The 12,502-nt window shown below is 35.7% G+C and overlaps 1 protein-coding gene and 1 long non-coding RNA gene across 2 annotated transcripts; both read left to right on the top strand.

The window, feature by feature from the left end:
• The first annotated feature begins 4,289 nt into the window (after positions 1-4,289).
• On the top strand, positions 4,290-4,824 carry LOC137006150 (uncharacterized). Its single transcript, XR_010892483.1, has 3 exons — positions 4,290-4,390; positions 4,460-4,552; positions 4,691-4,824. It is a non-coding gene; the product is annotated as an uncharacterized lncRNA (long non-coding RNA).
• A 501-nt stretch (positions 4,825-5,325) lies between these two features.
• On the top strand, positions 5,326-8,054 carry senp6b (SUMO specific peptidase 6b). Its single transcript, XM_067366928.1, has 6 exons — positions 5,326-5,416; positions 6,355-6,380; positions 6,458-6,498; positions 6,631-6,699; positions 7,670-7,820; positions 7,929-8,054. The coding sequence occupies exons 1-6, from the start codon at positions 5,326-5,328 to the stop codon at positions 8,052-8,054; spliced, it is 504 nt and encodes a 167-aa protein (XP_067223029.1).
• The last annotated feature ends 4,448 nt before the right edge of the window (positions 8,055-12,502 follow it).

Here is a 12,502-nt window from a genome sequence, read left to right as displayed (position 1 = left end):
AATTATACCTTTTTTCTTTTTAATTTTTTCTTACTCAGTGGCGAAAACAAGCTTCCATACTCACTCTCATGACATTCCAAACCTGTAAAAAAAAAAATAATAATAATAATAAAAATATATATATAATATATTTACACATTTCTTTAAAATATTATAAAATGAAAAAGTGTAAAATATTTAAGTGACTGCATCTTTAAGCCCTTCCTGACATAAAAATGACTAGTGCTCTTACGTCATCTTACTCTGTATAGAGCTGTTGCTTTTCTTTCTGCAGTCCAATAACGTCTTTTATTTTGCCGTGTTCAGATCGCTATACTTCAATCTGAAGAGGATGAACTTCCTGTCAAAATTCTCATTGCATTTCTTTTCTTTTTGTTTTCCTTTACCATTTTTTTCTTTCATTCCTTTTTTTGATGAAAGACTTACGTTTTTGGACGTCCTAACATTAGCCATTCATAGATCAAAGAAATAATTGTTATAACTATTTATTATGGTGATTTAAAGGTGATTTATATATATATAATATATCATATTTATTATTATTATTATTATTATTATTATTATTATTATTATTATTATTATTATTATTATTATTATTATTATTATTATTATTAGGGATGGGACATGAGATCTCGCGAGACTAATATGTGACGAGATTTCTGGTCCAGGTGAAAAGTAGTCTCGGGATGTTGTTGCCATGACAGAGTGTTAGGATGATTAGGAAAGAATATGCCACCGCTACGTTTACATTACGCCTCCACTGTCGTTTTGCTTTGTATTTAAATAAAAAACATTTAATTCAGTTGGATAACGGTCGCCGCCGCTCCATATTTACAGAGTTACGCGCGATCATGAAAGTGAAAGTAAACATAAGCGCGCATTCAAACGCGATGTCAATTCCCCGCATTTTTAAAGCGGCTCCCTGATGAATGCAAATATCTCTCAATATGAAAGCTATCTTAGTCTGGGCAGTGTAGTTGTAACTATCTCTCATCTCTGTATCAAAGAAAAATTTGGTCTTATTTGCACTTTGGTTGCACTTATTGTAAAGTGTTACCATAAAAAAAATGAATAACAGTTTTCTCTTAATCTTAAGTACAAACAGTAAGGTTTCATTTGTTAACATTAGTTAATGCACTGTGAACTATCATGAACTAACAATGAATGACTATTAACTAACATAAACAAAGATGAATAAATACTGTAGCACATATATTGCTCATTGTTAGTTCATGTTGGTTAATACATTAATGTTAATAAATGAGACCTTATTGTCAGTGGCGGCTGGTGCAAAAATATTTGGGGGGGCGCAAAAAAAAAAAAAACTATTTAGAAATGCAGGAATGAATAGGCTAATTGTTAAATATCCATTTAACAAATGATATAATAATGTATCTATCTAAAACATGGAAAATTCAGTATTTAAAGCATGCCATAGGGCTGAGATCTAAAAAAAAAAAATCTGTATTTAATTAAAAAAATATAATATTTAAGATCCTGCCCAATATTGTCTTAGAGACAATGTTCATATTGAAGGCTATAAAAACAAACATGAATGTAACTGTACTATATGCTATAAATCATGTCTAAAAAAGGGGTCAAATCACATTAGGCCTAGGCTACATTCTAAAATTGTACCTTTATAATCTAAAACAAAATGTTTTTTTGAAGCAGAAATTAAATACACTAAACTAAAAATGAAAATAAATAAGAACAAAAGAACAGACTAATAATTATTATTATTTTGATTACCCTAGAATAGTCACTTTACACAGTTACTTCTATCGTACAAATACACTTCGAAATTCTACATATGACATAATTATGTTCGCCAACAGAAACAAATTTTCAACAAATATTTTGAGCAAAATGTATTTTACTCAGATTGCACTCTGTCTGTTCGGCGCGCGGCGGCGCTCGTTCACGGAAGTTTGTGCTTGCTGAAGCTCGTCCACGCCTGACTGCAAAATGGAAATATTTTCTCGACTTTCTAACTTTTACAGATGGAGAATTTGTCTGTGAAATGTAACTTATGCACTGAGGAAATTATTAAATGCCACTTCAGCTTAAAACAAATTATTAGCAGAGGTATGGTTGTTTCCACCAATCGCTTGCACAAGTTAAGGTTACGTATGATGACGAAAGCACGTTAGTGCGAGCCCTCCCGGAACCCATAGAGATTGAATTGCAGTGCCTGCAGTTCGAAAAAAAAAGTTATTTGAATGGAAGTCTATGGGAGCACTCGGGGCAAAGTTCCGCCAGACTGAATTGCCCAAAAAGAGGCGGTACTCCACAGAGCGTGACTCGACGCTGATTGGACTATATCCAGAGGCAGAACAAACAGCCTAGCAGTGACAGCTAGCGTAACTCTGTGGTTGAAAAATCCGTCCCTTTCTCACTTTGGTGGTGCGTCGCCCAATTGCCCTAATGAAGAAACCGCCCCTGCTTATTGTAGATTGTTACCATTTTTATTTATACTGTTTTTATGATCAGTTTGGGGAAAGGAGTTCAGTTATGAGGTCTAAAGTTGTAGAAGCTCATAAATCATGTACAGTAAGGTCTGAAGAGACTGAAATCATACAGAAGAGAAGTCAGTCAGTTGAGATTGTGGCAAAACCTTTTACAGTGCTTGGGTATTGTTGTCTTTTACTGCAGATGATAATTCATACTCAGAAAGTAGAACTGAAATGACATTTATTACAAGATGATTAGTTATAGCATTTTAAAGACAAATGCAGAATATTTTTTCTAGTCATGTATTTTGCCATTGAGGATTTCTTAAAAATAGTGTGTAAAAATCTTGTCTCATCTCGTCTTGTGAACTCAATCTCAAGTCTCGTTTCATCTCGTGAGATACCGGTCTCGTCACACCCCTAATTATTATAACATATCTTTAGGTGTAAAATATTTAAGTGACTTTGTGCATCTTTAAGACCAATCTGGACCTAAAAATGATTAGTGCTCTTCCGTCATCTTTCTCTGTATAGAACTGTTGCTTTTCTTTCTGCTGTCTTGTCCAATAACATCTATTATTTTTCTGTGTTCAGATCACCATGCTCAGGTTTGAAGAGGATGAACTTCCTGTCACGCGTCAGGTTTCTCAAACTTCTTATTTCACTTATTTTCTTTTTGTTTTCCTTTTGCCTGCTTTTTCCTTTTTCCCTTCCCTTCCCTTCCCTTCCCTTCCCTTCCCTTCCCTTCCCTTCCCTTCCCTTCCCTTCCCTTCCCTTCCCTTCCCTTCCCTTCCCTTCCCTTCCCTTCCCTTCCCTTCCCTTCCCTACTTTTTTCTTATCTCCCTTTCCTTTTATTTCGCCTTTCCCCCCTTTTACTTCCTTTTCTGTCTTTTTCCTTCTTCTTTCCTTGTACTTCCATTGTCTTTCCTTTCCTTTTCATTTCTTTACTTTTTTTCTCTCCCTTTCATTTTCTTTTACCTCACTTTCTCTGTACTTTACTTCTCCTTTACTTTTTTCTTTACTTCCCCTTTCATTGTCATTTTACTTCCATTTCCCCTTTCATTTCCCTTTCCTTTTTCAGTTCCTTTCCATTTCTGTCCTTTTTCTTCCCCTTTCCTTGTCCTATTACTTCCATTTTCCCTTTCCTTTTTTAGTTACCTTTTACTTTTTGTTTCTTATTCATTTCCTTTTAATTCTTTTCTCTGTGTTTTTACTCCTTTCCTTTCCTCTTCCCATTTCCCTTTTTTTCTACCTCCACGTTCTTTCATTAGCCCCTTTCCGATTCCTGTCAAATGAACACAGATTCAATCAAATCTGAATCTTTGAGCATTAATGACACAATAGTGCAAAATAAAATCTGCCTTTAACATTTTTTTTCAGTTGTTTAGCTCTTTCTCTCAACATTCAGCAGGCCTTGAAGCCATTTTCGTCCACTCCTGATGCTCTTCGATGTGAAATTGCAACCCTCAGTGTCTCAGACAGTGATGAAGACGATTTGATCATGCTCCCTTCATCGCCCAAACAGGAAATCAAAAAGTCAGTTGACTGGCCTAAACTGAGCTCATCATTTATTGTGATATTCTTATCTAGAAGAACTCTTCTCACCATCTTTTTGCAGACTGGTTGTGTACCCACCTCCTCCAGCTAAACGGGGTCTAACCATCACAGAAGAGGACCTCGACTGTCTTGAGGAAGGCGAATTCCTAAACGATGTGATCTTAGACTTCTATCTAAGGTTGAAGTGGTTAAAGTACAAAGTAGAATCTACTTTAGTCCACTGGCACTGTGATGACATGCATCTTGTTTCTGGCCAGGTATTTGGTCTGCGAGCAGCAGGACAAGGAGGATGCCACCAAATGCCATGTGTTCAGTTCTTTTTTCTTCAAGCACCTCACTCAGGAGGATCATAAAAGGCTTCCAGAAACTACAGGTTTATCGTATGTATAGAATACGGTCTTGTAAAAATACTTAACTATAATTGGTGTAAACATCGCTCTGTACCACAGCATTCAGGAGCGCCGACACAATCGGGTGAAAACGTGGACCAAGAATGTCAACCTTTTTGAGAAGGACTTTATATTTGTCCCAATTAATCAAATGTAAGTCTCTTCACAAAATTGTACATTCTGCATCCCTGGTGATCTTTTTAAAAATGGTTTTACAGGTTAGGTTGTGTAGGTTAGGTAAAATAAAGAGCATGTCTTAATAAGAGCCCATCCTTTGCAATGTCTCCTAAGGGCGCACTGGTACCTGGCTGTCATCTGTTTTCCTGGCAAGATTTCACAGACCAGTGATTTGGATCCTCACCTCAGTGGGCGAAAGCATTCAGTGGAGTATCTTTTCGATCAATCTCCACCCAATCCCATGTCCCTCTTCTACTCTCCAGAATCCTCAAAGCCACTCTCCAGATGGAGTCAATCCATAGGTAATTTAGAAAACCGATGTGGTGCCAGTGCAAAATGGTAGTGTAAAGGACAAAATGTGTAAGATGAATTAGTTTGCTTCTGCTCTTTTGAGTGAGAGAATATGATATAGAACTGAGAAACACATTTTTTTAATTTTTATAACAACTTACAACACGGGTTCAATATAAGTTAGTGATAGTTCACCCAAAAATGAAAATTCTGTCATTACCCTCATGTCGAGACTTGATTGCTTTATATGAGGAACAGACTGAATTTAGGCTTTTATTCACATATAAACATTGATCAGCGAATATAAACTGAACCTGCTTGACAAAAAAAAAAAACTTGAACAAAAGCCTAAATTTAAGAATTTAAATTTTTCTCTTCATAAAATTTGGACTAAACCACTTAATTAGTTCTTCAATCTCTTTATGAACTTTTTGAAACGCCAAAGTGTCAAGCTGTCTATGGAGGGACAGAAAGCTCTCAAATTTCATCAAAAAGATCTTAATTTGTCTTCTGAAGATGAAGGTATTAAGGGTTTGGCACGACATGAGGGTGAGGAATTAATGACAATTTTTTTTTTTGTGAACTATGTCATTTAGTTTTTGTTTGACTTCGTTTCTAAAAACATAAGAATGATAAAAGTCTACGGGTCAAGGCTAAAATAAACGCTAAATGCTGTTTCGAAAGTATATCTACATGTTTTTAACACAAGTTAAAGGTACAATTTGTGATATTTTTTTCCGCTAGAGGTCGCTAGAAGCCTATTCAAAACAAAGGCGTAGTTTGATGACGCCAAGTTTTAGAGCGGAAACTTGGGACATGTGGTCTCCATCTCAATGGACGGTGCAAAAGAATAGGGATTGGAGTCTGGAAGAACTCATGTTCGTGGATGCGATTATTAACGTTACTGTAGTATGAAGCAGAGCAGGACTGAGTGTTGCGGGAGCTGAACGAGGAGCTGGAGCGATTGATCAGCACACGCCTCACGAGCAGCGGGACTTTTATTATGACACAGCCGCCGGCGCCGCTTTCGCTTTTCCGGTCATGAGTTTACGGGAGCTTTCCTTGTCGACAGAACCAGCGGCAGATGCTAAACAGTAATTATGTTCCATAAATAAGTAACACAATCCACCATAAAACGTGCAAGAAGTAAATAAGGAACTGCTTGAAGCAAGCTAGTGGTTTGCTGGACTCTAGATCCTACTTCCGCATTTGTCCACGGCACTGTTGTCATGTGGTTTCTACGTCAGTAAAGGCGGTAACAAAGGTAACTGACGTCATTGACAGGCGACTGCACTGCCCCGTGTCACTGTTTAGAATGGGAATTTTCTCATGATTTACAAGTAGTTGAAAACATTAGAGATATTGTTAATAATCAGCTGGACAAAATATATAACACTAGCCTAGTGGTTTTTGGATATTTTACATATTGTACCTTTAAAGTGTATTGAGAGCATATGACTTCAACCACAGTTTCTGCTTCCTTTCAGATGATGAGGCTGAGGATGATGTTCAGGTAATGTGAATTAATCTCTGTCTTGCTCTTACAAATCGGTAAAAACTGAAATAACCTTTTCTATTTCTGAATTACAGGTTGTCAAGAACAGATCTGCCCTTAACGATGTCTCTAAACAGTAAGTCAAGAACATTTCCTCTCCCTCAGAATGTTCTCTTTACCAATCACTAGATGGCAGTAGCACTTTTTTTAGTGGATGCAATGCTTCATTGTACCCTGTCACTGACTGACTGTCTGTCTATGTTTGTAGGCCATGCATACTCATCATGGACTCCCTCACCTGCAGTGAAAGATCATCGGTGGTGCAGATACTCCAAGAGTAATTATCTTCTTCTGTTTCAAGTGGTTGATTATTTTTGCACCTGTGCGTTAATAGCGAGCACACATTTTGTCTTGTGTTTCTGTATCCTGCATTAGGCAGCAAATGTCACCAATTAACAACTGTTTCCTATGAGACAAAATGCTGCCTTCCTCAAGGGGGAGTTTGGCAGCCTAGAAAGCCAGGTCCTGCACTGGACCACATTCAAATCTCATTGGAGGCGTTTGTATAGGCCTGCTAGAAGGAAGCATTTATTTAAATCCATTCCAAGGACTCAAAGCTGACATAGAAATGGAAATCTGCTCCCAAACCTCATTTATGTTAGCCAGCTAGTTAAATTTACCTGGGTAGCACATTGAAAATAGCAGAATACTATGGAAGCTTGTTTTCGCCATGGAAAGTTTATATTTATGCAAGTTTATATCTCACAATTCAGATTTTTTTTTTTTTTCCTCAGAATTGAGTTTACATCTTATTGTTCTCGCAATTTTTATTCAATCAGAATTTTGAGATATAAACTTGAATTGTGAATTATAAATTCCAGTTCTGAGTGGGAAAAAAATCTTGCAATTGTGACTATTGTAAATCTCGTAACAATTTGAAAAAATTTGCGAAATGTAAATTGTGAAGGGAAAAACAAATTTGAGAAAGATTTAAAGTTGCAATTGTGAGTTATAAAGTGAGAATTACGGGATATAAACTTACAATTCTGACTTTTTTTTTTCTTGCAAGTTTATATCTTTAAATACTGACCTTATAACTCGCAGTTGGGACTTTATATCACACAATTGTGAGAAAAAAGTCAGAATTGTGAGATGGTTGCAATTACCTTTTATTCAGTGGCGGAAACAAACTTCCATAGAATACACGGTAAAATGTTTAATGCATCACAACAAAAAACTGAAGATGTTTGATAATTGAATACAAGACAATATTGCCATTCTGGCCACTTATTTTCTGTAAATCCAAGATACTTACAAGAGGAATGGAAGGTCAAAATGGGCTCTCAGCAGAGTTTTGGAAAGGAAGTGATGAAAGGATGGAATCCCCTCGTCCCACAGCAGGATAACTATACAGACTGTGGCATCTACGTCCTGCAGTATGTGGAGAGCTTCCTCAAGGTATTTTCACTTTGTAGAAACTGATGAGCATGTTTCTGTCTAGATGTTTAGCTTGAATTTTTTTTTTTCTTCTTCCCTAAAAGTAGTTCTTACTCCAAATCTTTTTAGGACCCACCACAATCTTTCCATCACAACATGGACTTGAACGGCTGGTTTTCACAGAGAACAGTGAAGAGGAAGAGAAGGCAAATCAAACGGCTCATTCTCAGACTACACAAACAGCAAAGAGTTTAATTTTTTGTTTTAGGTCATGCTTACATTTCATGTTACTGCTATCTCAACCTCTTCCTATAGGAAGTTTCCAAAAAGGAAATTTGCACAAAAATAAATGAATAAATTTGCTTCTTTAAATAAGTTATTTACTTTGGAAATTGATTATTTGTTGCTGAAATTCAATAAAATATCTGTAAATGGAGTCAAAATAAAATGACCTGTTGCTGAATCTACACATGAAGTTTGGGTTTTTGTTCTTGCGTTGTGAAAAATACCATTTTTTTTTTTTCAGGCATTGATACATTTTGAGATTTTAGACTCTTAATTGTGCTTCCGTAACTTGTCTTCTTTCAGTCTAGTGGAAAGAAAACATCCAAAATACACATTTAAATGTTCATTTTATTACATTTGGTCTTTTTGCATCTGTTAATTTCAATTATAATGCATATCTTCAAAGGCAGTTTTCTCAGAGTGGGTTTTTTGTTCATGCACAATCAGTAGCACTTATGCAAAAAACTTCAGTTTTATTCTCATCTATATTCTAAAGGTTTTTACTGAGGGGTTCGTCTATATTTCATTCGACTGATTTATATAACGCTTTAATCCTTGATAAGAGATATCCAAAATCCCCTCTTTAAAAAAATGTTAACAAAATTAAACAAGAATTCTGAACTTTGCTTTATCCAATGTTTAGATTTCTGTTCTGGAAATGTATGCAAATTAGTGCATATTTAGTGAGATAATGCCTCATTTGACTCTTTAAACATTTCAGAACATTTGTAATACAAAACAGTTGTCTTAATGAACTGTTTTTACCAACTGGGGAAACTATGATGGTATCTATTAATTTTTACCCTATTCCTTACCTTTCTAAACGAAATCGCAAAAAAAAATAACTCTTTTCCAAGAAGTTTCTCCAAACACTCTTCCCTTCTGCCGTTGGTTAGTCCCATTCCAAACTCACGCCATTGTTTGAGCCAGTGTTGCTTTATTGTGCTGGTTGAGATGCACAAACATACAGCAATTCTGTGAATTCTCTGGGTAAATTGCACTTCTTGTTGTCTCTGCATGTTCAAATGGAAACGTGTTTAAAAAAAAAAAATGATTGAAAGTCACATCCATGCCAGAGCAATAAGAAGAACCCAGTTCAATTTCAAAATCTAAGTACACACAAAATTAAAGAAAACAAATTATTCCCAAGACCATGGCTTATATTCCAAACTCATTTGACTTGCTTCTGTCTCTGCTGGAGGGCAGACTTTTTGCCTGTTCACGCAGGTGATCAGATTGGCATCCTGCACGATCAAGACAGATGAGCGTCTGCCTCCCAATACTCAAAATGAAATGCTTGATGTATTTCCATGTTCCAACCTGGGCAAGGGTTTTGGATTATAATGCACCACCTGATTCCTGTGTACTTCAGAGTATAATATTCAAGACTGGGGGAACTAAATGCAAAAAAATGAGACTCAGTCATTTAAAATATTGGCTGACCAAGCCAAATATTGGAGTTTGAAGTAGTAACAGCCCTTCTTTGAAATGTTAATGTGCACAGTGTTGCACATATGAGAACTATAATTCAATTCCATTCACATTTCATTTGTATAGCGCTTTTCACGATACATATGGTTTCAAAGCAGCTTTACAGAGAATGCATGTCAACATTACAATTTAGAGAATCTGGTATCGGATAAGCAAATAAACTACATCTGTAAGACCATAAAGTTCATTAAATTCTCATTTCAAAAGAAACGTCTCATAGCTTGTATCGTATGATTAACTTTGAAACCTTGAAAACGACCACCTATGGCGACCTCACCTCCATCCCGACCTCACCTCCATCCCCACCCCCCCCACCCCACCCCCCTCTTGAGATTGCATCCCTGCTGTGTTCTCCATATGAGGAACTTCCTTTATCTCCTTTATTTCTGATGTGTTAGAGCTAATGAGACTCTTTGAGTGGATCGTTCACTCGACGCTCGGTTATTACTTCAGTGCTTTGTGGAATTACCCATCTGCCAGCAGGCCGGCAGCATATGGAATGAGTTGTAATTTAAGATGAAATGTTTTTGAGGGATTGGTTACCACTGCGGCTATAGGGCAAACCCAGATGGGTAATTTGCTGTTTGATTTGCCTTTATTCTTTTTGATAGTATTAAAATGTTTAACTAATTTTATATATATAATAAGTGTGTGTTATTTTAGTATTATTTATATACTTAATATTTACATACTTTTAATATTACTATAATAGTTTATAAATGTGTTTAATTAGCTTTTATTTTATATATATATATTTAGTTTAGTTTAAATTTTAGTTTTATGTGCTTTCAACATTTTTATTAGTTTGTTTTTTATATTTATTTCTATTATAGCTTTAATTTAAATATATTTCAGTTTTAGTCATTTTTAGTTCATCTTAAACTTATTTAGTTTTTTAAAAATATGTTTTTAAAGGATTAGTTCACTTCAGAATTAAAATTTCCTGATAATTTACTCACCCCCATGTCATCCAAGATGTTTATGTCTTTCTTTCTTCAGCTGAAAAGAATGAAGTTTTTTTGAGGAAAATATTCCAGGATTTTTCTCCATATAGTGGACTTTAAAAAGAAAATTAGATTTTAGGTTTTTCGCCTTACCACGGTACTTCCACCTACGTCATGCGTGACCTTTCTAACGTGATTACATAATCGTGGCACATCGCAGAGCAGTGTAAGACAAGCATTTTTGGTTAAAAAATATATAATTTTAATTTTTTTAGAAAATGACCTATCGTTTCACTACATAGGACACTTATTCCTCGTCTGGGATCATGTAGAGCTCTTTGAAGCTGCACTGAAACTGACATTTGGACCTTCAACCCGTTGGTAACTGTTGGAGGTGAGTAAATTATCAGGAAATTTTAATTCTGAAGTGAACTAATGCTTTAACTATTGCAGTTAGTAGCCATTTTCATTGAAGTACTTAAAGGGTTAGTTCACCCAAAAATGAAAATTCTGTCATTAATTACTCACCCTCATGTCGTTCCACACCCATAAGACCTTCATTAATCTTCAGAACACAAATTAAGATATTTTAGTTGAAATCCGATGGCTCCGTGAGGCCTCCATAGGGAGCAATGACACTTCCTCTCTCAAGATCCATAAATGTACTAAAAACATATTTAAGTCAGTTCATGTGAGTACAGTGGTTCTATATTAATATCATAAAGCGACGAGAATATTTTTGGCGCGGCAAAAAAATGAATCGAATCAGGGGTTCGGAGCACCAAAGTCACGTGATTTCAGCCGTTGGCAGTTTGACACGCGATCCGAATAATGATTCGATACACTGATTCATTTATGCTCCGAAGCTTCCTGAAGCAGTGTTTTGAAATCGGCCATCACTATATTTTGTTTTTTTGATGCACCAAAAATATTCTTGTCGCTTTATAATATTAATATTGAACACTGTACTCACATGAACCGATTTAAATATGTTTTTTGTACATTAATGGATCTTGAGAGAGGAAATGTCATTGCTCCCTATGAAGGCCTCACGGAGCCATCGGATTTCAACAAAAATATCTTAATTTGTGTTCTGAAGGCCTTACGGGTGTGGAACGGCATGAGGGTTAGTAATAAATGACAGAATTTTCATTTTTGGGTGAACTAACCCTTTAAAGTTTAAGTTTTTCATTTAATATCTATATTTTATTTCTATTTAGCTTTCATTTAAATTTATTTCAGTTTTAGTCATTTGTAGTTCAACTTTGTTGTCAAAAAAATGGTTTTTAAATTATTTCTGTTAGCTGCCATTGTTGTTGAAGTATTTAAAGTATACGTTTAAATACCAGAATATCTCTCATCCTTCCTCACGTCAGGCTTTTCTAGGCTCAGTATTTTCACGAAGCATTCTAACAATATCATTTGTTAAACATGAGTCACAGCGTCCACATGCAGTGGAAATCAAGCTGTTGTTCGGCTCTGTTGTGTTACTGGCATATGCGCTCTGGCGCACCTTGTACGATTGTTTTTATCTCTGCAGCACTCCTGGGAAATGCAAAAGTCAGTGTGGCATTAAATCTAATTAATGGTGTTTCTTCAGGCTTACCAGATGACATAACTGTAAAACTCCTGAATTGACCTCTTTTGAATTGTTTAGTCGTCTTTGAAGGAGCTGGTGTTTAATATGTGGTCATTCAGTAAAATCTTGTCAGATATAATGCTTTATGATTATGTGAGACTATTCTTAACTAAAACTGCAGGCTATTATAAACTCCCTGAGCAACACTTCATCATGGTCTAAGTCTTTAAACTCAAAACTGTTTTTCTCATAGCTGTTGGGCTCAGAAATTTGATACAGTGCCACGTAGTGAGATATCATGTGTCCTAATTAGATTTACAAACACAAGTCTGCTTTCAATGAGGCATTAGATTTCAACTTAGGAATACTTCTATAAGTTTTGAATTACAAGCCCGTAAAATATT

Source organism: Chanodichthys erythropterus, chromosome 18 (genome assembly GCF_024489055.1).
Source record: "Chanodichthys erythropterus isolate Z2021 chromosome 18, ASM2448905v1, whole genome shotgun sequence".
Lineage (NCBI taxonomy): Eukaryota > Metazoa > Chordata > Actinopteri > Cypriniformes > Xenocyprididae > Chanodichthys > Chanodichthys erythropterus.
Note: the sequence above shows the minus strand (reverse complement) of the source record. Positions and strands in the feature narration are given on the sequence as shown.

Coding starts and splice junctions, on each gene's coding strand:
- senp6b (XM_067366928.1), top strand. CDS start 5,326: ATGGAGGGACAGAAAGCTCTCAAATTTCATCAAAAAGATCTTAATTTG. Junction 6,381..6,457: donor AGGCTGAGGATGATGTTCAG/GTAATGTGAATT, acceptor TCTGAATTACAG/GTTGTCAAGAACAGATCTGC. Junction 6,499..6,630: donor CTTAACGATGTCTCTAAACA/GTAAGTCAAGAA, acceptor CTATGTTTGTAG/GCCATGCATACTCATCATGG.